Genomic DNA, 25,997 nt, shown 5'->3' with positions numbered 1-25,997 from the left:
CGGATATTTATACATGTACATTAATAACAAAGTGAACTCAACATTTTTGTTTTACACTTGGGAAGACAAAAACACTGAAGCTAGAGCTCAGCTACTCTGATGGCCTCTGGTAGTGAATGTCCAATTTGGGCATGACTTTCAGAAACATTGCATATCCAGGCTCTAGCCAGAGCTGAGGAGAAGTTTGTTCCTGTGCAAAGTAATGTTATCTCCCTGCCCAGGTTTTCCCATTTCTTAAAGGAAAATTCTACCTTATAAAACACAGTTACACAAGCATTATGGGTTGGCTTTACTGCTGAATTTGAAGACTGTGGGTGAGGGGCTGCATTTCTGAGCATCAGAAAAACATTCAGAAGTAAACAACCTATTAAATGTCACAACATCCATGTGGAACATTTAACTACCATGGGAAACAAACAAACAAAAACAAAACAAACAAACAAACAAAAACAAAACAAACAAACAAACAAACAAAAACAAAACAAACAAACAAACAAACAAAAAACCTAGTCCCAAACTCTGTAGGTTAGGATAGATGAACACAAGCAGATACCAGCTCAGTGGTTTTATGCTCCAGTCTTACTATGAGACGAGCACCCAGTCTGGAAGCCATCTAACTGAATGAAATGGGACACCCAAGCTTGTATGCTCTGCCTCTCAATGCAGCTAACGAGTGTGAGACAAATGCCATGCTAACAACGTGCCAGAACTTCTAAATCCCTGGTTTTATATTTAGCCAGTATGAAGTCTACGGGAGGCCCTCTTCGTTACCAGTGGGTTTTGAACCTTGATCTGCTGATTCTCACTGCCCTGCATCACTGACCAGAATACATCATCTTGTGTACACGTGGAGTAATTCTGGAATCTCAGGCCAGCTCCGTGGAATACAGTTCAGCAAGCATGTAATAGTCAGTTTTAATATCAGTGTTTGATTTAGCAGGTTGGTGAACTATGTGCTACAGCAAAAGATGAATCATTGTTTATAGATGGTGTCAAAGCAGCCAAGTGGAGTTTAACCAGAATTTCTTAATGTTACTGTGCACGAGTTACATGCCAGTAACTCATATTCAAGGCCTATCTTGTCAAAAGGACACTATCCAGTGTGCTCCAGCAACACCAACATGCTTTAAAAGAGAAACTTATTTAGCCATGTTTAAGAAAGAAGCCACAGAGGTGTGGAGTTTGTGAAAACCTCAGACTAGCAAGGAAGGACACGTGAAGGAGGAGGAGCTAGGCTGCAGGGGAAGCCTCTTTGAGTTCCAGCGGAAGAACATTTTCCACACAGTGAGACCCTAGACTTGATTCTGTCTCCAAAAGCTTTTACAGTGAGATCTTTTGCTGCTAAGTCAGCACAGACCCACTGAAGTCAGTAATGCAGAAATGATTTACTGTAGCTGATTGGCTGGCCTTGTTTTCTCTTTCTCTATGAAGTATAAGGAAACATAAACAGAAAAAGCTTGAACCTCCTTTTAGTTTTCAGTGAAATGTATTAAAATTAATCCTCTTCCAGTAAGGCAGCTCTTTGAGCTTAATAAAAGAAATTCTCGATCACAGATGAAAAAGTAACAGTTAACTACTAACGAGTAGCTAATTTCTAATATATATATATGTATTTAAAAGAAAGAAAGAAAAGGTGGTTTAGGTGAATTATAGGATTTTGGCTTTTGTGGTGGAGGAGTCTACATGAGAGCATATGAAAGAAGGGGGAAACTGCTCCTCCAAAAAGGAATGCTGTTCCTTTATCTTCGAGGATGTGTGGCTGATTAATTTTCTGTTGAACAGCCTTCTCCTAGAATCTTACAGAGATTGTTTAAGTATTTTCTTTAAAAATACTGTTTTTGTGAAGCTAATGTTTTATTTAGAATTTAAGCCCTTAAATGTTAGAGACCTCTAGCAAATTTATTTTGTCATAGGGAAAACAGGACAGAATAGTATTCTTTGTTATTGAAAGAAAGATAGAAAGCTGTCAAAAGAAAATACTGTTCACATATCATACCAGCCAACAATCAATTCATCTTTCCTTACAGATCTTTCCTTTACAAGTGTATGGGGTTTGCAAATGAATTGCTCAGAAGTGGCCAAATCCCATTTATATCAGTATCAAGATGGAGGACCTGACCTTGAATTGTTGTTTGCTTTGGGATCCACAATCAGCACTCAGCATTCAGCACACTAATATGGGACCTGGTTCTGACTATAGTAAAAGCTTTTCATCATAATGTAAAAAACAAAAAAAAAAAACAAAAAAAAAAAAAAACAAAACAAACAAACAAAAAAAAACTGTACAAAGATGATAAATAAGGAAAATCAAACTAAAAGGATAGGATATCCTATGCTACAACCACAGACATTGGCTTATCTTTTTACAATTGCCTGTAAGAAATTTATGCTGTATTCCCTTGTGCTGCATAGGGCAGATACAGTCTAGAAAACTAAGCACATAAGTGACACTCAGACAAACTATACTTTGTGTGGTCAAGTTTAATATTTAATTAAAAATAATAATATAATTAAAAAATAATAATCTGAAATGCTTTCCAAAAGTGAAAATTTCTAATAGTGCATAATATAAACTCCTACAGTAATTGTTGGGTGCTAAATACAATTTCTTTGAAAGTGTTCAGTCTTTTGTTGAACTGGAGGAGGCTGCAGAGGAAGGCACAGAAACAAAGAACTTCTGGTTATTTTTCAATTTGAGATAGCTGACTCATTCAGTTCTCCTTTCGGTACTGCCAGTGATCTGTTACATGATTTCAGATAAGTCACTTCTAACTTTCCATACCTCTCCTAAACAATTATAGCAACCTCTTTCATTCAAGCATCTTGCCCCACTGTGTGTTGTATTACTTAGGCTTGCACTTTGTTTAGCTCCATGGGCCTAGAATGTAGTTAGATTATTGCAGTGTTACTGAATAACAACGGAAACAACAAAACATTAATTTTCTTCAAGGAAATAGTCTAAGTAATGTCACGAGTAATCTCAGTCACACCTTATCATATTGCAAAGGTCAGGAGTTATCTGATGAATTGTAACAGGTCTTGTGGAAAACCCCAGTAACTTATTGCACACTTATGAAGGGCATCTGAAAGTTACTCTGTTTGTTTGAAGTATTGTGCTACAATGGCATACATCCTCTTAAAATGTGGAAATACATACCACAATAAGTAACTTGAAATATGTAGGAAAGCTTTTGAAATGAACTTGGCTCATTAGAGAAAATGGAGATACTGTCTAAATGAGGATAAAGGATGAAATTCACCGAGGCTGAATGCAAAATGTTGCTTGATGTCAAGATGGCTGCACAGGCACTGGATAATGAATCATTTGTGAGGTTGTTCTTCAGGGAAGACTCTGAGGATCATAACAGATTACAGTCTAGCACTAACCATTGCTTTAAAACTGGGATAAAGGTCAATATCATAGCGAGATCCTGGTAATATGGATTGACCAGAAGTGTTTCAATTTAAGAACACTGCTTCTACTTCAGAAGAAGAATGAGGATCATCAGGCTAACAAACATGGCCAAAGAAGGGCTGATAGAAATAAACCCCTTCAGCCTAAAGAAAAGAAGAATAGTACCTGATCTCTAAATTTTCAGAGCACAGAAGAGCCACCAAAGTCCTTGAAATGCACTGGGAGACACTCAGTATAACCATTATAAATGGTAAGATTCAGATAGCCTGGGTGGGTTATGAAACTTTCATTGTCAGAGAGTCGTAAAAACAGGTTTAACAGATTCCTGCTGACAAAATGACAAATGAAAAATTATAATGACAAATAATATTGCAGACAAAGGAGTGGAATAATCACAGAATCCCAGAATCATCTAGGTTGAAAGAGACCTCCAAGATCACCTAGTCCAACCTCTGACCTAACACTAGCCAGTCCTCCACTAAACCATATCACTGAGCTTGACTTCTAAGCGTCTTTTGAAGACCTCCAGGGATGGTGACTCCACCAATTCCCTGGGCAGCCCATTCCAATGCCTAACAACCCTTTCAGTAAAGATGATCTCTTACAATGGGTTCCAGCCCTCTCTTTCTAGGATAACTGACATTCCATCAGCTGATAGAGTCATTAGCATCACCTAGATAAGCAGGTGAAGGAAAATGTAAGAATCTCTGCATCTTCTGAAGGGCTTTAATTGCAACTTTATGTCAAGGCTCTGAGTGCACTTAACAACCTTAATTGCTGTGACTGGTCTCACTGAGCACCATCACCCACAGACCCTCTGCCCATGGCCCAGGCATCCCATCTAAGTTCAGGTCTCAGCTGTGTTATAGATGTACCTTTCTCTGTTCCTGCTTTCTACTGATCCTGAATTGTTGTTTTCATTTCCTGGCTTCACCTAGAATCATAGAATAGCTTGGGCTGGAAGGAACCTTAAAGATCATCCAGTTCCAACCCCCCTGCGATAGGCATGGATGCCACCCATTAGATCAGATTGGCCAAAGCCCCATCCAACCTGGCCTTGAACACCTCCAGGGATGGGGCATCCACAGCTTCTCTGGGAAGCCTGTGCCAGTGCCTCACCACCCTCACAGTGAAGAATTTCCTCCTAACCTCTAATCTAAATCTATCCTCTTTTAGTTTAAGACCATTTCCTCTTTTCCTGTTATTATCTACCCAAGTAGAGTCCCTCTTCATTCTTTTTATAGGACCCCTTTAAGTATTGAAAGGCCACAATGAGGTCTCTCTGGAGCCTTCTCTTCTCCAGGCTGAACATCCCCAGCTCTCTCAGCCTTTCTTCACTAGAGAGGTGCTCCAGCCCTCTGATCATATTTGCAGCCCTCCTCTGGACCCACTCTAACAGCCCCACATCCTTGTTGTGCTGGGGGGCCCAGACTTGGATGCAGCACTCCAGGTGGGGCCTCACAAGGGCAGAGCAGAGGGGCACAATCACCTCCCTCCACCTGCTGCCCACCCCTCTGCTGATGCAGCCCAGGATGCAGTTGGCCTGCTGGCCTGCAAGCATGCACTGCTGGCTCATGTCAAGCCTTTCACCCACCAGAACCTCCAAGTCCTTCTCTGCAGGGCTGCTCTCAGTCTGTGCTCATGTCTGGGATTGCCCCAACCCAGGTGCAGCACCTGGCACTTAGATTCGGTGAACCTTATGGGTTTACATGGGCCTACTCCTCAGTCTTGTCCAGGTCGCTTTGGATGGCTTCCCTTCCTTCTGTTGTATCAACTGCACCACTCAGTTTGGTGTCATCTGTAAACTTGCTGAGGGTGCAATGTCTGTGTCATTGATAAAGATATTAACTAACAGCAGTCCCAAGACAGACCACACAAGGACACCACTTGTCACCAGCCTCCACCTGGACATAGAACCGTTGACCACCACTGTCTCTGTGCAGCCACAGAGACAATTCCTTATCCACCAGGTGGTCCACATTTCAAATCCATATCTTTCCAATTTAGAGTTCAGGATGTCATGTGGGACTGTGTCAAAAGCCTTACAGAAGTCCAGCTAGATGGCATTGGTCGGTCTTCCCTTGTCAACTGATGTAATCACTCCATCACAGAAGGCCACCAGATTGGTCAGGCACAACTTGCCCTTGGTGAAGCCACGCAGGCTGTCTTGGATTCCCTTAGTGTCCTGCATGTGCCTTAACATTGCCTCCAGGAGGATCTGTTCCATGATCTTGCAAGGCACAGAGGTGAGGCTCACTGGTCTGTAGCTCCTCAGGTCTTTCTAACCTTTTCAAAAATGGGAGTGATGTTTCCCTTTTTCCAGTCACCAGGGACTACACCTGACTGCCAGGACTTTGGAAATACGAGGGAGAGAGGCTTGGCAACTCCATCAGCCAATTCCCTCAGTACCCTGGGATGCATGTCATCAGGCCCCATGGACTTGTACCTATTCGGTTTCATCAGGAGGTCTTGAGCTTTCTCTTTGCTTACAATGGGAGGGACTTTGCTCCCTCAGCCCCTGCCTAGAGGTTCAGGGACTTGAGAGATGTGGGAAGCCTGACCACCAGTGAAGACCAAGGCAAAGAAGTTGATAAGTACCTCTGACTACTCCATGTTCTCCATCTCCGTTTGTCAGAGGTGCTACACTCCCCTTGGTCTTTCTTTTACAGCCAGCGTAACTGTAAAACCCCTTCTTGTTATTCTTTGTGTCCCTTGACAAGCTTAGCTCTGTCAGTGCCTTGGCTTTCCAGATCCCTTCCCTGCACATCTCAACAGAATTTCTGTACATTTTCCAGGGCACATGGCCCTGTTTCCACTCTGTGCCTTTTCCTTCTTTTGCCTAAGTTTGTCCAGCAGATCCTTATTCAACCATGCTGGTTTCAGATCCTTATTCAACCATGCTGGTTTCCTACCTTCCCTGCTTGATTTATTGCATAGGGGAGTAGAGAGCTCTTGCACTCTGAGGAAAATAGCCTGTAAGAGCTGTCAGCTCTGATCAGATCCTTTGTCCCTAAGGACTGTGTCCCATGCGACCTCATCCACTTACTCTCTGAACAGCTGGAAGTTTGCAATTTGGAGGTTCAGGGTCCTGACTTTGCCCTCAGCCAGGCCTGTATTCCTCGAGATCACGAACGCAACCAGGGTGTGGTCACTGCAACCCAGACTGCCTCCAGTCTTAACCTCTTTCATGAGCACCAGCTCCATTAACTCTTCTCCCCTGTTTAGTTTGCCTAATAAATGGACAAGGAAGTTGTCCTCGATGTACTCCATGAGTCTCCTGGATTGCTTACTGCTTGCCATATGGTGTTCCCAGCAGACATGCGGGTGATCCCAGGAGGATGAGAGCCTGTGAGCTTCTTGTAGCTGGAGCAAGAAGGCCTCATCCATAGGCTCCCCTTGATCGGGCAGCCTGTAGTAGACCCCAACCACAAGGTGCCCTTTGTTGGTCTGGTCCTTAATTTTTACCCACAGGCTCTCAACCTGCTCTTGGCTGTTTCTCAGAGGCAAGTCTTCACAACCTATCCATTTTGTAACACAAAGAGCAACGCCCCCACCTTTCCTTCCCTGCCTCTCTCTCCTGTAAAGCTTGTAGTCCTCCATTCCAATGACCTTACTTTGCCTTATCTGATGGCCCCGACCCTGCTTGGGGACCCTGTTTAGGCCCTGTGGGACTGTACCCTGCCACTGAGGGTGCTGCTTGTGCTGAGGGCACCCTTGACTCATGACTTTTTTGCTTTAAAGACCAGGCGCTTATTGAGCCCTGACATTTAAAGCCATAACCATCAGAGACATCCTAGCATACCCAAAATGAAATCCCAATAGACCAGCAACTACTGCTAATAAACTGTTGTTCTGATGTATTAAAATTTCCATGAGGGGTTTTATAAAACTTCTTCCGTGAACATGAAGGTCATTTTATGCTACTTACATTCCACTATTGTATTTTTTTATTTTATTTTTTTTGTCAGACCACCAGTTGACAAGTAAAACATCATACAGAAACAGAAATATTTATCTGTCCATTGTCTAGAATGTGCTGATTTTTGTTGTGACAGTACATCTCTAGCAGAGCTATTACCAATATTAAATTATTCAACCCCTTATCCTTCCCACACTCACACTGACTGACATAATATTGCACTCTTAAAAATAGCTTCTATATTAGATTACATTGAAAGCATCCCGTAGAGTGTCCTCTGGTTATGTTATAAATTCTGAGAAGATCATTTTATGTATAAGCAATGATGTCATTCATAGGCGTAGCATACAGAATAAAAGAAAAACATGTTAGTGAAGTAGAAATGAATAAAGATACTGGAGTAGCTTTATAGACTGATAATGTCTTGATAGCACAACCCATTTAAAGTGTTGTAGTCAATACTCCCACTGCATCAGTCAAATGCATATGATAACTATTATTCTGTGCAGCTAACTAAATATATTGCAATTTTATTGTCTAGCAAGCAATCTATGGTTTAGGTCTAGTACCAGTACCTATAAATCCAAAACCTGGACTAAATTATGTGAAAATGAAATTACATGAGATTCACCCAGCTTTGTTGAAAGAACCGTGTTCACGGAACTTTGTCTATGGAGCATGTTGAGAAGTCTTGAATGCCATTGTTATCACTGCTGATAAATATGAACAGTACTGACTACAGTACCGACTTGGTAATTAACATCAATGAAACAACATGACATTCTCAAAGAGAAATAATCCATGATAACTTTATATAAATACACTGAAATATTTTTGGGATGTTGATTTCTTAAGAAATCTGCAAAACAGTCTGAAAATGGACAGCTGGATTTTTAATTTTTTTTAGCACTGAGTTACAAGTACTAACCATAATTCCCTTACTCCATACCTTCTTCTTAAGGACATGTGCTGCAAGTGCATGTCCTTGTTAGAACTGCTTAGGGACAAAATTGTCTGACTTCTGGTTAGCAGAATTATTTCTCTTGCAGCTTTTAGGCAATTATAAATTATGACACCAGATAAATGTCCATGGACACCTCAGCTGGTGGTTTATGGTTACATCTCCCTTCTTTCCATTGCACTGAATATTATATTAAAATAGTTTAAATCCTTATCATTTTCTGTCCTGTTTCCTCTAGTGATAACAGATACATTCCTTAATTCTAAAATAGGGCCTGGATATTTTTTTCCTGTGCTTGTCTTGTATCTGTGATAACAAAATTCTTTCCAGTAACTATATTTTCTGGGTGTTAATACTTCTGTTAACTTCTGTCATGGCCTCATCCAGTGTTTTATGGCATGTAAAGCACGGAAGATACAGGGCTATAACGTGTGTGTCACATGAGACTTGAAGTCTTGCTGTGATCTTTCTGAAATTGCTGCCAGTTTCAGTAACAGTGTGTTGCTGCTTAGCTTTCCAAAGACATCTGGCAGGAGCAGAGACAACAGTAATTAAATGAAACAAACAAACAAACAAAAAGCCTCTGTGCTGTATGTAGGTATGTATAGTGTGTAATTGACTCCCTGTCCTTCTCAAGCTAGGATGAGTCCCCCTCTTCTTCTGCCTTAATTAAACATCTCAGATCTATTACAGGGGTTGTACTGTACTCATGACATGGGCGACAGTATCAGCTTGCCTATACTTTTGCTTGCCTTTGCCTTTCTTCAAGAGTCCGCAGCAGAGCTACCTCCTATCCAATTCCTCACTTTTAAATCAGCTGTCAGTCACAGCTGAAGAGGTAAGAGGTAATGATCTTTGGACAGCTAAGAAAAAACAAGACCTATTAGAAGATAAGTACATTCCAGAAATGAACCGTGTAATAGAGAAAAACTGCAGATCATGCTGCTCAGGATCAAAAGATGGGAGTGCTTTGCTCCTGGGCAGAGCAGAATAAGGATGCTATTCTTATAAAGATTATTAATGTGGACTTAGAAAAGGAGGATCATGCCTCACAAATCTGATATCCCCTCCTTAGGAGAGAAAAAGTCAAGTAAGCTACAGCAGAGAAGCTATTGACATAATTAACCAAGACCAGGGGAAAGCTTTCATACAACAATCATACAACAATATACCAAGGACTTAACCCCAAAACCAAGACGCAAGGTAGATAGACAGCTTAAGTGGATAAGGAGGTAGTTGCAGGTCCAAAGACAGAGCAGTGCAAGGCAGGACTGCAAAGCCTAGGAATGGATTAATGTGGGATTGGAAGTAAAGAAGAACAGTGAGAGACAGCTGAGAGAAGATAACTTTGATGGTTATGTTTGGTCACAGACAACAGCCGCAAGGTGGCCAAGACAATTACGCTGCTTCCCAGTTCATTTGGACTCAGTTGTATCTCATGAGAAAGCAACTTTTATAAACACTAGGAAAAAAAATACATGCTTTGAACATGAGAAATATTTAAAAGCAGAGGAACCATAATAATCAATTGACTTGATTATATATGTTATGGATGCTGAAAATCATCTATCTTTCAGGACCTTTAATAATTTCTTTCTCTTAGTGTCCCTAGGGCAATTCTGACTGCTGAGAAGCAATGCAGTGCCAGTGTTACATGTAAGAACCTGAGGCACACAGAAGGTATGCGTCAGTTGTCTCGTGCCTGTAGCTCATTCCAAACAACCTCAAACTGTCACCAGAGGCACTTCTTTAAAGCCTGCCATTTTCCTAAAGCTGTGGTGTTGGACATGATTCTTGACCACTCCAGAGGACCACCTTTCTGTGCTCCCTGTTCTGCAACACCAAGATCATGAAGAGTTTCTCCTACCATGGTTAAAATGATCTGTGTTAGAAAAAAAATAAATAACCATTACAAATATGTATGACAACATTTAGTTATAAAGAGGCAACAATGGGCTGTTACACAAAGAAATCTGAGGAGGGCATAATCCCCAAAGGGTAACAAGCAGTTTGAGGTGGTATTTTGGCTGCAAACAGTATGCCTGATTTTAGCCCTAGTAAACTACAAAGTACAACCTGACAGTATGTTCGCAAGGCCCCTGGATGGCCAGGAGGCAGCTGGATAGGAGGGCTCACTGTATTAATAAGCACTCTAAATACCTATTATCCAAATTTTAGGAGATAAATAACTTTCTTACAGAGAGTGGTGTGGCAAAGGATATGGCTGCAATTAGAGTTCTTGATCAAAGATTCTTCTTCTCTTTGTAATCTCATTCCCATTTGATTGCTTTAATTTTCTTTGTAACATATCTCAATAACTACTTGGACTTTGCAACACTGATCCTTCAGTAGATAGAACCATATGAATAGGTCTGATGAAATCAGTGAAATTATTTACAGTCTTATTCAGCAAATACTGAATGGCATATCCAATTACCTCTGTGCAAATCTAAAGTAGGTAGTGAAGTATTTTTGTAAATTGGCAGTTATGGCCATGAAACTAAGTACGTGCATATTTCTTTAGAAGACAGGGATTTTAAGCAAATTTACAGACACTCAGATACAGAAATACTGAGATATGAATGACACCATCATAGAAAAATCTGTGTTACCTGAAGATACTTTTGATGCATTGTAACTCTAAAGATGACTGGTTAGAGCTGTTGATGCAAGGGTCTGAAATGTCATCTACATAGTACATGTAAATTGCAGTGGACATGTGCGATCTTGTTTAAACAGTACTGCAGATAATATCAGTTTATATATACAGTACAGATGATACATCATATTGCCTGACTTCCATGTCTACCTCTGGAGTCTAAGAGAACCCCCAGGTATGGTGGAAGGTTGGCCACCTTGAGGCTGTTGTTTGTGACCAAACATAACCATCAAAGTTATCTTCCCTCAACTGTCTCTCACTGTTCTTCTTTACTTCCAATCCCACATTAATCCATTCCTAGGCTTTGCGGTCCTGCCTTGCACTGCTCTGTCTTTGGACCTGCAACTACCTCCTTATCCACTTAAGCTGTCTATCTACCTTGCATCTTGGTTTTGGGGTTATGCAGGCTATGCATACTGAAGTAAACATTGACTTCACTGCTTCCTTTTCGACTCCCCATGATGTCTCTTCATCCACTAGGCATGATGCCAAGTGAAAATCTTTGTATCAGCTCTTACAAATACACTATCTTTCTATCTGTCAGTTGATTCTGGCTCAGCATATCTTGTGATTTAACCCTGGTAGGCAGCTGAGCTCTACACAGCCACTCCTTCATTTCCTCTGCATCAGGATGGGGGAAAGACAATCAGAAGGGTGAAAGTGAGAAAATTTGTGGGTAGACAGGGGCAGCTTAATAGGTAAACCAAAAGCTGCTAGTGCAACCAAACCAAAACAAGGAATTCACTCATGGCTTCCCACTGGCAGGCAGATGTCCAGCCTTTTTTCTGGAAAGCCAGGTTCATCACACATAATGGTTTCTTGGGAAGACAAATGCCATCACTCCAACGCCTTCTCCTTCCCCCTTCTTTCCCTACAGTTTTGTTGCTGAGCATGATACTGCATGGTACGGGACATCCCTTTGGCCAGTTGGGGTCAGCTATCCTGACTGTGCCCCAGCTGTATTCTTGTAGAGTGTGTCCTGGGACTACAAGAGTTGCAGATGTCCCTGTAATACAAATAACAGTGATCTGTATTTGTATCTAAAATACCTGGAATACTCTGGAATTCCCAGTACAGATATCTCTGACAAAAAAAGATATCTGACAATTGAATGTTTTACACTTGAGAAGCCATATAAGTGTGAATGAGAAACAAATGGAGGTCTCCGATAACAAGGAGAAAAAGTGGAGAGCCTGTGCCTGTGAAGTGTTTGGTATGGGTTCTAACAGAGGCATGATAAAGCACTTCAGAGAAGTGAAAATCCCTATTTTGTTCCAGATAGTTTTCTGATCTGTTCTGCTGTGAAACAAGAAGAGTGAACTGATTTTACTTGGCAGAAAAAAAAAAAAAAAAAAAAAAAAGGGGCTTTAAAGATCATCCAATTCCAACCCCCTGCCATGGGCAGGGACACCTCCCACCAGACCAGGCTGCCCAAATCCAGCCTTGCCTTGAGCACCTCCAGGGATGCGGCACCCACAGCTGCTCTGGGCAGCCTGTGCCACTGCCTCACTGAGCCTCACAGTGAAGAATTTCCTCCTCATATCTAATCTAAATCTACCCTTTTGTATTAGGAAGGTTGTGTCCTGTGGGAGCAAGGGTCAGAATCTCTCTAGCAGTAGACACGGGTATTTTATTATAGGAATGGTATTATTTTTTATTATGATGGTATTTTATGAAGGGAATAACAGATAGGGAGAGATGTTTTTTTGTATTTTTCTACCAAGCTTTTGCAAGAAGCCGTCTGTCCCCATCCTGGGCAGATAACGATACTTTTCACTGTACTGCCCTGTGTGAGAGGAATTTGCTGTCCTGGCACACTGACCATCAGAAGAGGAGGTGTGTGTGTGGGGAGCAGCTGGCACAGCATTTACAGGGCCGGCTGTGCTGTGGGGCGCACTGAGGGGGCAGCGAGGAGCCTCGGCGTGCTGCGGTGACAGATCCGCTGGCTCCTTGTCATTCCCCACCTTAATTAACACCAACGGGGCTCTGGGTTTCTGACAGAAAAGTTGAACACGGGTTCCCTGTAACAAACTTTCTCCACAGTTTTATTTTCTCGGTTTTGTTTTACGAACTAATTCCCCTCCCCCCCCAACCCCCCCCCGTACCCTCCCCCCTGCCTCCAGCCCGCCCCACAACGCGGAGCGGCCGTGACGCGCGCGGAGCTCTCGCGAGATGTCGGCGGCCGCTGCCTATAAATTGCGGGACGCGGGGCGGCCGCCTCAGTGCGCGGCGGCGGCGGCGCTGGAGCGGTCGGGCGGTAGCAGCCTCTCCTCATCCCAGCCTCTCCTCATCCTCCTCCTCCTCGCCTCCAGCCCCGGTGAGTACCGCGCCACACGCCCGCCTCCTGCACGGGGTCCCCGAGAGGCGCCCTCCCAGCGCTGGCTGCCCCTCGGGGCTCGCCTGCGGCCGGGCCCTTTGGGACGCGCTGTCCGCCGCGGGTAATCCCTGCGGACGCGGCCCCTCCTCCTGCCGGCCGGCGGCAGGGCGCGGGGTGGCGGCGGTGGCGCGGGGTGGGTGTGAGCGGGGCCCCTCCGCTGCCCTCCCGGCCCCCGCTATGTTTGTGGTCGCTGCCCCGTTGTGCAACGAGGGGAGGTTTTCACCGGACGCGAAGCAGAAAGTTAAGGCTTCCTGTTTTGATGCTGTGACATGTGTAAAGCTGCTGTCGGGCTTTCTGGCGCATCTGGCAGCAAAGCCTTCAGGACCGCTGTCCTGTCAGGGACTGCTGTCTGCGAGGCTCTCTGCTCTCCTGTGGGCAGGCTCTGCTGCAGCTCAATTGCCCTGTGGAGCTGTCGAAGCAAAAAGCACTGGCAGAGCTTGTTTGGCTTCTGTGTGCTCACAGAATGACAACGCACTTCTGGGTATTTATGTCTGTGCGTTCTCCTGAGGTGGTACTGCAGCATCTCCTTCCCCTCTGCCTTTTATAGGGTTTATATGGGGAGAACTATTACTGATTTCTCTATGGTCGTGCACATTGGAAGATAATTGCATAGCACAGGCTTACCGAACAGCTGCTCTCCCCAGCCTGTTTCAATGTGGGCTTGGTAGTAATTCCTAAATTAGCACAAAGGAAAGTTATTTCCTGTTGTGGGGAATTTCTGACTGTGCATGCTACAGGAATTCTAACTCTTGAGTAACTGAGCAGTGGAAACCCTGTGTGGGCATCAGATATGTCAGCAGAGATAATGAGCCTATTGTTTTTAGTGGAGTACCTTGAGTGAGGTTATTGAAATGAGTATTTCACCTTGGTCTTTAAGTGCCCACAACATTTGGACAACAACAACTAACCACATTTCAAACTTGACTCCCTTATGTTAATTTGATTAAAGATACTGGTGGTGGAGTCTTTGTCTGTCCTTTAGACATCCTAAATGAGAGGTTAGAGTTGGTTTAAAAAAAAAAAACACAAACAAACAAAAAAAAAAACAACAATTCTTAGCTTAAGAACAGCTGGGTAGGTTTCCTTCACCCCGGCTCAACAGTTGAGACCATGTATATATATTTCTCCTAGAAAAAATACATGACTTAAGTTGTAATTCTGTAGTGAGCTGCTGTACTTCAAATGGATCTCCTACATGCAAGAACAAGCATCCTTGATCTGGTGGGATTGATCATAAAGCAATTGTTGATTTGAAAGCCTGGTGTTTAAATGAAGTAGATATGAGGATGTCCTAACTCTGACATGCTTCCTTCATAGGCTGTGTAGGACTGAAGATCTGAAAAAATGGCATTAGCAGCAATTGATCCACAACAGGTATGTTTAAGATAGCCCAGTAGGGCTTTTAATGTATAGTTCAGAAAAATAGTCAATTAACCTCTTTCTCTTTAAACAGAACATTGTATCAAGGGTAGCAAACCTTCCTTTGGTGAGCTCCACCTATGATATGGTGTCGACAGCCTACGTTACCACAAAGGATAACCATCCCTATCTGAAGTCAGTATGTGAGATAGCAGAGAAAGGAGTGAAGACGATTACTTCAGTAGCCATGACAAGTGCTATGCCTATCATCCAGAAACTGGAACCACAAAGTAAGGCAAAGATGGAGTTGCTGATACCTTTAATTGAACTGATTGCTTTATATATCAACATGTGCTTACAGTTGAGCACAGTCATGCTGGTCTGGAGTGCTATTTCAGATAGCTGACAACCATCTCAACAAGCCTTGCTTGTTGAGTAACTTATTACAGATACACATGACTTGAGGGAGTGGTGGAATCCAAAGCTGATTCCAGCTTTCATAATACTGAACTGACTGGCTCCTCTTGATTTGCAAGGTGATTGTGTAGTTGCTTGTGCAACACCTTTCTTACCTTTCACCTACTTTCAAGTGCTTTGTACTTTCTCTCAGAGAGTAACTTGTGGTTATATTTGGCAACTGTGTCACAAGGCTATTGTAACCAGGAGCCTTAGTTTCTTCAACTCACGGTAGGGCAGGCATTTCAACTTGTTACAACAGCTGCTTGTAAGGTATACGAACAGACTTTCTCTGCCTGCAAGTGAGCTTGCTTAAGGCACTGTAGACCAACCTTCTTGTGGGGTTTTGCTGCCTCAAATCCCCCTGAAAAGGAGGGAGAAGCTACTTTAAATGTGCTGCTGTGTGAGCTCCATTTTAAAAACAAGTAACAATTGGAGTTATTTATACTAAGGCAAAACAAAACCTAAAATCAACTATTGTAATTTCTTCCATAGTTGTAGTTGCCAACAACTATGCATGTATGGGTCTGGACAAAATTGAAGAGAGACTACCTATACTGAATCAACCCACTGACAAGGTAAATCTTTTCTGTGTGCATATGCTGACCAGAAGATCTTTATACCTGTCTCTTTGCTGTTGATACAAAAAATGCAGTGAGGGGAGTTCCTATAAGCTGCACTTGCTTCACAGCTTAGATGCAGTGAGGAGATGGAGTGCATTTCTGTAGAATCGTTTGCTTTTGGAAGGTCACTGAACCATTCTTTTTTTTTTTTACATTAGCCTGCTACTTGATATATCTGTAGCTGCTGTTCACTGGTAGGCATCCTGTAAAAACTTTCTTGCTCATTGTAAAACAAACTGATTTACATTCACTGAAGAGTTTTGAGCTGAAGGCTGCATGACAATCATATCTTTGTTTTGTCCATATGCTTTCAGTGCAAGCTCTTCCTGGATAAGACTTGTATGAACCTTAATGTAATTCTGTTTCCTGGATTATATAGCTCTTTTTATCAAATGTTTTTAGTGAATCAACCTATTTTCGTTGTTAGGTTGTTGCCAATGCTAAGGATGTAGTTGTTGGAGCCAGAGAAGCTGTAACAACCACTGTGACTGGTGCCAAGGAAACTGTTGCTCACACAATCACCGGAGTTGTGGGCAAGACTAAAGGAGCGATGCAAGACAGTGTGGAAATGACCAAGTCTGTTGTTAATGGTGGCATTAACACTGTCTTGGGAAGTCGTGTGGTGCAGATGGTGAGCAGTGGAATGGACAGTGCTCTCACTAAATCAGAGACCCTTGTAGACCAGTATCTCCCACTCACTGAAGCAGAACTAGGTAAGAACAATTCAGGTTTAATTTTAATGGTGTATATATATATTGGAGAAACAAGCAGTCATCCATTTATTACCTTATAGTGGGGAGGGGGCATGTGCTTCCCAAACTGTCTTTGGCCTTCCTGGTTGTAATAACGTTTCCTTGACAGGCAAGCAGAATGAACCTAAGTAAGGATTACATGTGTGCCTGTCAACCAAACGTGCTGTTAAAGGACTACTAAGGAAGTCCAATATTCAGTTATTATGAAGCAAATGAAATAGTCAGACATCTTACGTTTTGTTCCACTGGTCAATCTGCTCCCTTTCCACTGTTCTAGAAAAAGAGGCTGCAAAAGTTGAAGGTTTTGAAGTTGGAGTTCAAAAGCCAAGCTACTATGTTCGGCTAGGATCCCTGTCTTCAAAGGTCCGTGCACGTGCCTACCAGCAAGCCTTAAACAAAGTTAGAGATGCTAAGCAGAAAAGCCAGGAAACAATTTCTCAGCTCCACCACACCGTTAATCTGGTAAGTTCAAGTTCTCACTTTGGGTATAAGAAACAAACATTGGTATAGTTTTCAAAGGTAGAGAACAGGTAGTGAAAAATCAGATAGCTGTGAATAAATTCACTTTCAAAATATAAAGTACTTCCCAACGGAGCTTTTCTCCACCAGTCAGGAGAAGTCCTAAATTAAGCTGATCTGTAAAACAGACCACCAGTTACTTGTAATTTTAAGCACTGCATAAATATAGGTAATGTTTAAAAGGTGTTCGTGTTGTAAAGGTTCAGTTCTGACACATCTATTCACTGAAGAAAGTGTCTTGCAATTTGGAAACACTTCAGTGCTTTACTTCAGTCTTTATATTAACAAAAAGTAGGATTCTTCATGGTCTTGCTCTTCTTGCTGTGGGTATCTCTGAACATTCCTGAGTGCTTCAGTAATCTGATCTTAACTATGTATCTTTATGTACAGCACAAACTACATAAATAGTTATGATCTTTAATATACTCACAGTGCCATGTATATGAGTTCAGTGGGGGAGGATGAAGTAGTTGTGGTGTAGAGGGGTAGGCTACATAGTATCATGGAACTGCTGCTAGCTTTTCTTGTGGAGAAAGAGCATATCCTTATGTTCTCCAAAGTGTTTTGTTTGAAATTTAAGCATTTAAAAAAAATTACAAAGCTGGTATTTTAGGATAGCCCTAGTAGAACTGCTTGGACTCTTACTTTACTTCCTTGTTTGGCTGTATTTCAGATCGAGTATGCCAGAAAGAACATGAATAGTGCCAATCAGAAACTTCTTAATGCTCAGGAAAAACTGTATCAATCCTGGGTAGAATGGAAGAAATATACAGGTCAAAATGATGGTGATGAATCGCATAGTGCTGAGGTAAATAAATGTACATGTAAACTGAAAATAAATGGATTGTATACTGTCAAGATAACACTGGCTAACAGTCCCCAAAGTGCACAGCATCTTAACAGCACAGAATGCTTCTATACAAAAGAAGAATCTAAATGATGCAGCTCAAGCAGCTGCTAGTTCCTCTTATGAAAAGCAGAGGACATCCTAACTCTTAAATGAGCCTACTTTCTGCAAAAACTAATGGGTTATTCTCCTTTCAAGAGAATCCTCATTCTGTGAACTTGTTGGGATATTAACCATATCTAGGTAACCAGCTAGGATTCACTTATTTTCATTTTGGCCACATAAGATAGCAATTCCCCAGCATAAAGCAACCTGAGAAACAGACACACTGAGTCTTATATAGCTTTGAAGAGTGGTTCATCCACTAGCGTACTAATCTGCTTTAACTTGTTATCCGGAGTTGATACAAGAGCTTCCTTATCTGTTGCTGGGTAGATGCTAGCAATACTTCTGTTCCAAAGTACTTGAACATTGGAGAAATCAAGTACTTTGAAGTTGTCTGTGGCTCTTTATGCTTAATCCTTGTTACGTTACCTGCTGTATCTAACTTCCACCATTTTTCACTTTGCTTCCTTATCTCTTAAATAACAGAAAACTGCTACAGTCACAAAAAGATACTGACAGATTATTATTATGTTTTTGTTTCCAGCACATAGAGTCAAGAACTCTAGCAATTGCACAGAGCCTCACTCAACAGCTTCAGACCACCTGCCTCACACTGGTCTCAAGCCTACAGGGTCTGCCACAGAATGTGCAGGACCAGGTTTGCAGTGTTGGGTCAATGGCAAGTGATGTATACCAGAGCTTTCGGTCAGCATCCTCTTTTCAAGAACTATCAGACAGCTTTCTTGCTACTAGTAAAGGACAACTGAAGAAAATGAAAGAGTCTCTGGATGATGTGATGGATTATCTTGTTAACAACACGCCGCTCAACTGGCTGGTAGGTCCCTTTTACCCACAACTGCCTGGCATTCAGCATGCTGAGAGCAAAGGTGAAGGGGAGAAAAATTCCAGCCAGGAAGACAAACAGCTTGAACACCCTATTGAGTAAACTGCATAGCATGCATGTACTCTGCAGACTGACCAAACAAGTGACTAACAACTGTAGCTGTCAAAAAGCTTTAGGGAAAAAACTTGTGGGGGAGGAAGTCATTTGGAGAGGACACTCTCCTACAAATGCATTGTATTGTCCTGAGTAGTAAAGACACTCTAAACCAAACAGAAGTGCCTAAATATTGGCAGCTTACAGTTGTCAAGATGCCTTGTTTGTATGGTTAAGAAACCTCACTATGCTTATTAGTGGTAGTAATATCCTTATTCTTAAATGATTTTTATCACAGCTGAAAGCATTTGATCTGCTGCTCAGTCTATACCAGACTAATATAAAAGCCTTACATGCTATGAAATGCCTTTAAAAGCCTTGCATTCTAGCGAGGTACGCCTGAATTCTGTAGGTACTGCAGATCATGCATTTGATTATTTTGTAATGGCTGTCTCAAATTGAACTGTTACATGATTCATGAGGATTCTGTGAGGGCAAAATTCCAAAGCTGATAGCGGGGTTTCTGACCGAGTCAGCTGGAGTTGAATGCTGTGACAGTGCTAATACTAATGATATAAACTTACTATTGTATTACAGAGTAACCTTACAAAATCATTATCAAAGTATATTTTTAACAGTATAAAGACAAGATTCATGCTGTTTGTACTCAGGTGCCTGCTGTTTCATGCTTTTTGTAGCCAATGTTTTGTAATACATTTTGTACCTTAGTAATAAATGTTTCAGCAGCCAAAGTCTGTCTCCATTTGTATGTTGTGTAGAACATGTAACTTGCTGTTCTGTGACTCCTTTAATCTGGGTCCAAGAGAAAGCAAGCTTGCAACGCAAATGAAGTAGACACATTGAAAAATCTAAATCTATATGTGTATAGTTAACATTGCTGCAGTGTTTCCTTCTTCCCTTCTGTTCAGTCTTTGCTTTACTGTTGCTTTTTTGTGCTTACTGTTACTTGTGCAGACTGTGAACTGGTGGATGGCCTTACCCTGAGGGGAAAAAAGGATATAGAAAAAAGTCTTCCCCATCTAGTAGATATTGTCTGTATGAGAGTCCCAGCTACCTGCTTTTGCTGCTGACTTGCTAGGAGTGTGTACTCTTCAATTGTCAATGCAAGCTTTAATCTTTTTTACTTTATGTACCCTCTTTTGAACTTGAGTGACAAATGTGAATTAACACTCATCTACTTGGGTGGAGTTGTTCCCTAGTAACTCTTATGACTCTCTTCCCTTGATGAGAATTATTGTTACTTGGAAAAAAGCTTTCTTGGTTTATTACTGTCAAGGTAAGTTGTGTTCTTGACACATACCCTAGGTAACTGTGCATTGCAATCATTTAATTTAGCAATGTTGGTCTCAGTTTCAAAGAACTTGCTAAACAGTGTAAATCAAAACACTAAGTAACTCTGGGTGACTCTGTAAGTTACTCTGGACTTTTAGAGATGAACTACAACTGGTGGCCACAACTAGAACAATGCTTGGTTGTGTTTACAGGTTTCTGCTAATAACCTAAAAAAAAAAACTCCTGCATTTTTGTATTGTGATTTTTTTCCCCCCATATAGAAACCAGGTAAACAGAATATGAAGTTTCTGACTCCCAGTGGAATGGGGAGCCCTTTCTTGGAAGAAGAGAAGGCTAGATTATGATGAATTAGTATGTTCTTGGTTTATTGTACCAAGTACAAGTCCTTGCATTAAGATTATTGGATCATCTTAATGAGGACAGTGCTGGGTGTTGGAACTGAACCGTAGCTTTTATGGCATGGATATGTTGCTGGTAATCTAGTATAGCATGTCTCTAGTCTTAATTGCAGTTAAGGGACTTCAGACAAAATGTGGTAACTTTTTCTAGCACAGGTAGAATGCCAGTTAAATTGCTCACTGGAGGCATGGATGTCTTGAACATCTTCCAAAACCTTGGAACTGAAGCTGATGTGCATTCTAATAACTACTGAAAAATCTCACATTGAATGAAGAAAACCTAAAATATAAACTGAGCAGAGCCTGCTCAAAGATTGATATACACAATTATAAGGAAAAAGGTAAAATTACAGGGACAAACAGTTACACAACAAACTTGCTTGCATTTAAAAAAAAAAAAAGACTAAGCACTACCCTGAAGTGTTTTTCAGAGCTATGAAGCTTCTTGTTTCATTCTCAGAAAATGAAACCAGGTGAAATGAGACTAGATACATTGAAAATGATGGGAGATAAAGCTTTACAAATATATTTATAGCAGTATACATATTAGTAAAGCCAAAACTACATGATTTGTATAACGGCTGGAGTTCTTTAGTTTGCCTCAAACTAAACTTTCTTTAAAGGCGAAAAGCTTTTGAAATTTCTCCTACTTTGTAAGATGATGACTTTCTTCCCTAGAATCTTTTCTAAACTGTATAACTTACAGTAGTGCTATGTAGCTAGTAAGGTAAGCTAAGTGAAAAACAGGCAAAAGGATTTCAGAACAACTTGTAAATCTTTTCTGTTTTAAAAATAAATAGCTTTTTGGTTAAAACAACCAAAAGAACCACAACAAAAAATTTCTCCAAGCCAGCTGGTTAAAAAGAGAAAAGGGAACCTCATTTTATTGTTTTAAGTGTAATCTGTTCATTATTTGCATGATTGGAAAATCTCGAAGCTAGCTGATGTTTTGCTGACTGTACTATGTTTTATACTATGAGTGGAAAAAATGATTTTTTTGCATAATATATGGTCTGACTAAAGTGCTTTTTCTGAAAGTGCACAACAAGAATAATCTCAAATTGCTCATGGTTCAGCTCTAAAAATACAGCAAGAAAATACTGATGAGCTTTAAGTTAGTGTTGATATTAACATTTGGACAGCAAAAATGCTGAACTATGTCTTGTGTTATCAACACAAGAGTTCTGCAAGTTTTATGCTATTTCATGTAGGAAGATCTAACTGTATCTTACGGAGGAAAAGTACAAAGAAGGGTCATATCTAATCCTATTCTTGCAAGAACTGTCTTATGGCTTTGTTTCAACTTCCTAGCAACTATGAAATGAGTTTCATTTCTGTATCACCTTTGTGTTTAATTGTAGTCCTTTATCTAAGCAAGCCCATAACAGTGGAGGCTTTGCATTGATTTACTTAGACTGGTGCAGATGGCAGTGTGCTTTTAACACAATTTAGTATGCTCAAAACTGAGATAAATGATACTGATACCAACACTGTTTTCCTCTGATGCACAGTTACACTTCAATTTAAAATTATTTAATGGCTATGAACATACTACTAGTATGTTAGTAAGCAGTTGACTCCTTTATGTGCGCACTAAGGAAGTAAAAAGCACAAACTTGAACTGGAAAGGTTGGTTCACCTATTATCAATAGGTGAGATATGGATTTCAGTAATAGAGGTGACCCCATACTTACGACGTAGCGAAAATTACCACTGGTCAGGCACAGTTACTGAGTGCAGTCAAGTACCCTGCTCAGTCTAAGAACAGAATCATAGAATCACAGAGTTGAGTTGGAACACTGAAAACCAACCCCCCTGCCATGGGCAGGGACACCTCCCACCAGACCAGGTTGCCCAAAGCCCCATCCAGCCGTGCTTTGAACACTTCCAGGGATGGGGCATCCACAGCTTCTCTGGGAAACCTGCTCCAGTGCCTCACCACCCTCTGAGCTAAGGTTTCCCTCTATATATCTAAATTTACCCTCTTTTAGTTTAAAGCCATTCCCCCTTGTGCTATTGCTCTACTCCCTGACAAAGAGCCCCCACCTCAGCTTTCCTGTAGGCCTCCTTTACGCACTGGAAGCTCCCTGTAAGGTCTCCCCTGAACCTCTCCAGGCTGAACAACCCCAACTCCCTCAGCCTGTCTTTGTAGCAGCAGTGCTCTAGCCCTTTGGTCATCCTTGTGTCCCTCCTCAGGATCTGATTTAACAGGTCCCTGTCCTTCCTGTGCTGGGGGCCCCAGTGTTGAATGCAGGATTCCAGTTGGAGTCTCGCAAGAGTAGAGAGGGAGAGTCACCCCCCTCAACCTGCTGGCTAGGCTTCTGATGCAGCCCAGGATGCAGCTGACTTTCTGTGCTGCAAGAGTATGTTGCCAGCTTATTTGGAGTTTTTCCATCCACTGATACCCCCCAAATCCCTACCCTCAGAGCTGCTCTCTTTCTCTCCCCTGTATTTGTGCTGGGGATAAACCAGTTGGTTAAACTGGTTTGGGCACATTTTTAAGTGAATTTGCAAACAAACTCCAAATTCCCCAAGAGCTACTTTGCCTTAGACTTGTTATGTATCTCTATTTGTATGATGATACGAGATATGGGGTCATCTGCTGGTACTGACAAAATATATCGTTTTTCTAAGTACAGTAATTAGAGATTTAGGTAAACGCAATAAACTGAAAGATGCAAGACGGTTTTTGCTAGTTGAAGAATGTGTTTCCCACGTTCCTGGTGTCTTCTGAATTTTAGGAAAAGACTTAACTGATTTAATTTTGAGCAAGCTTAGGCTCTCAAATGGTGTAGGCACTTCATTGTATTCATACGATTGCCTGATACGTGGCATGCTGCTTAAATTCTTCCAAAGCCCAGTTTTAATATTTTAATAAGTACCTGGTGTCCTACAGTCAACTACTCTCCAAGGAACTGAGTAATTCACGTTCAGTGCTTCAGTGCTGCCTACAACCTGATAGCTGCAGTAGTAGTCTTTCTCCTTTGGTGTGTTCTCTGTTCTTCTGGCATGTCTTCAGGGAAGGCAAAGCATAGACTTCTCTTTCCAGTGCTTTTCCTAAAAATTGGTCATAAGCAAGGTGTTTTCTAGTTACAGAATGAATTAAAAGTGCTTCTCCAGCCAGTACTGGTGGCGAGGCACTGGAACAGGCTGCCCCGAGAAGCTGTAGATGTGTGCAAGGGCAGGTTGGATGGGGCTTTGGGCAGCCTGATCTTTAGGCAGGTTCCTTTGTATAACCTATTAATCCCAAGGAAAGAAGAAAGGCAAAACAAGTTTAAAAACTTGTGGAAGGTGTCCTTGCCCATGGCAGAGGGGCTGGAATCAGATGATCTTTAAGGTCCCTTCCAACCCAGACCATTCCCAGATTCTGTGATTCTAAATGCCTAGAAGCCTCTTCAAGCCACTACTTCTTCAGACATACAGAACCAACATCCTATGAGCAAGCATGTGCTGATCCTGACTGGCTTCAAATACTCATCATATTACCAACATTAAACCTAACCATGAATTATACTGTACATATATGAATTTTTCACTTGGGGTAGAAAACTTCTGGTTATGAGTAAATTCCTTAAATCTATCTCATTTTTCAGAAGAGACGTAGTAGTTTAAGTCCTGCTAGTGGGACTTAAGCTCGTGTCTTAGCCAAGGTTTTTAGAAGTGTGTAACATCCATGTGTCCACTAATGTCTGACTATTCCTGAAACCCAGTAGCTGCTTAAAATACAGAATACAATGTATGCAGTTGAAATAGAGGTCAGTGTATTTTTGCAGTTCTGGATATTTGTGTCCTCAGGAAAGGTTTGATGTGGTAGGCAGGCAGAGTGGTACAAAGCAATCTGTATCAAGCTTCTCTAGGCTTCTCCTTTGCATAACCCATTGATTCCAAGGAAGGAAGAAGTGCAAAGCAAGTTTAAAATCTTCAATTCTTATTTTTCTAGTCGTTTTTACTAAATGCACACAGCGAGTTTAGCTCTGTTCCACCTCTACTACAATATCCTGTCTGCTGAGCAACTGGTTTACATCTTGCATAATATTTGGTCTTAATGCTATATTTATGTTTAATGTGTGACAGAATATATTTCACTCTCTATTCAGTATTTTGGATCTGATTTCTAGAGAAATCTAGAGCATCTTTATCTCCTGACTTCAGTCAGGAATACTTCACAAATTTATTTAGTTTTACTTTTGAATTGATTGAAATTTTGTTCCTATACAGGTTCCAGATTTCACTATTACAGACCTGTCTTCAGAGTCAGATGATATCCCAGACATTTTGGATTTGGATGAAGATCAACAAGACTTTTCACGCACAAATGGCCCATACACCACAGGGCAAAGAGTTGAATGAAGAAAAGCAGAAAAACGTACAGATACAATGTATTTTTGCCACATTTAACCTATATTTCTCCTTTTTGAAGCTGATCCTACCTAGCTTTGGACTTTTTTTAATCAGTGCTGTTTCACTTAGCTGCATCAAAACTGATTATTACCCCCTGAGGATTAGATGCTAGGTTGATTCATTAGCTGGTGTGTCACGCTCCTGCTCTATAAACCAGGTATAGCCTAGCCAGTGCATCCAACTGATCTGATCTTTGCTAAATATTTGTATAGCTGCTTGTTCTCCTGTTGGCAACAGCCAAGAGAACACGCCAGTGCTTTGCATAAAGGGCTGCCAACAAAAGGAGTTGATGAGGATTTGCCCACCAAGTGTCCCCTTCCGAGTCTACATGGAAAGCTCCTCTGCATCTACCTCTTTGCTGCTGGAAAGGATAGGAGGCTTTGGCCGTCTCAGTTTTATTTTATTTTATTTTATTTTTTTTTGGGGCACTGTGCCTACAGCGATTAGAGCAGGGTCCCTTCGGGTGCTTTATCTGAGGGTGCTTTATGCACAAAAGGATGCCCTTTCCCTCTACATGCCTTCCGCGTGCAAAAAATGTTGGTCATCCTGCTACTGCTGGTTATGGGACCCGAGAGTAGCGGAGGGTAAAGGCTTGGCAAGGAAAGTTTTCCAGAAGGACGAACGGCGGCTGCAAATGGACGGGGGAGACACTGGGAAGAGACAGGAACAGGTTTGGACAATAGAAAAACAACTTTTTTAAGAAATAGTGATGACGGCCAAGAGAGGGAACTGCAGACAGAGGTATTTTTTCGCAATTTTTTTGTTTTTATTATTATTTTTGGCGAGGAGCCGGCGCGCTCCCTGTGGCGGCGGGGGCGGCGGGCACACGGCGGGCAGCGCTGGCTGCACGCCTCTCTGGGGATCCGGCCGAGCCCGCGGCCGCCGGGCGGGCTGCTGCGAGAACTTCCAAGTCACGGAAATGCCTTGAAATAAAAGACTGAACTGCGCAGCCTGG

The 25,997-nt window shown here is 41.8% G+C and overlaps 1 protein-coding gene across 1 annotated transcript; it reads left to right on the top strand.

The window, feature by feature from the left end:
• The first annotated feature begins 13,118 nt into the window (after positions 1-13,118).
• Positions 13,119-25,991, top strand: PLIN2 (perilipin 2). Its single transcript, XM_068665889.1, has 9 exons — positions 13,119-13,271; positions 14,649-14,705; positions 14,785-14,980; positions 15,642-15,724; positions 16,197-16,482; positions 16,799-16,983; positions 17,714-17,848; positions 18,537-18,827; positions 24,860-25,991. The coding sequence occupies exons 2-9, from the start codon at positions 14,676-14,678 to the stop codon at positions 24,989-24,991; spliced, it is 1,338 nt and encodes a 445-aa protein (XP_068521990.1). The 5' UTR covers positions 13,119-13,271; positions 14,649-14,675; the 3' UTR covers positions 24,992-25,991.
• Positions 25,992-25,997: the final 6 nt, after the last annotated feature.

Source organism: Anas acuta, chromosome Z (assembly GCF_963932015.1).
Source record: "Anas acuta chromosome Z, bAnaAcu1.1, whole genome shotgun sequence".
NCBI classification, from domain to species: Eukaryota; Metazoa; Chordata; class Aves; order Anseriformes; family Anatidae; genus Anas; species Anas acuta.
This window is presented reverse-complemented; position numbering and strand designations above follow the sequence as displayed.

Excerpts from the sequence above, each read along its gene's own strand:
- PLIN2 (XM_068665889.1), top strand. The coding sequence starts at position 14,676 with ATGGCATTAGCAGCAATTGATCCACAACAG. Across the intron at positions 14,706-14,784 it reads CAGCAATTGATCCACAACAG|AACATTGTATCAAGGGTAGC; the intron begins GTATGTTTAAGA and ends CTCTTTAAACAG. Across the intron at positions 17,849-18,536 it reads ATGAATCGCATAGTGCTGAG|CACATAGAGTCAAGAACTCT; the intron begins GTAAATAAATGT and ends TTTTGTTTCCAG.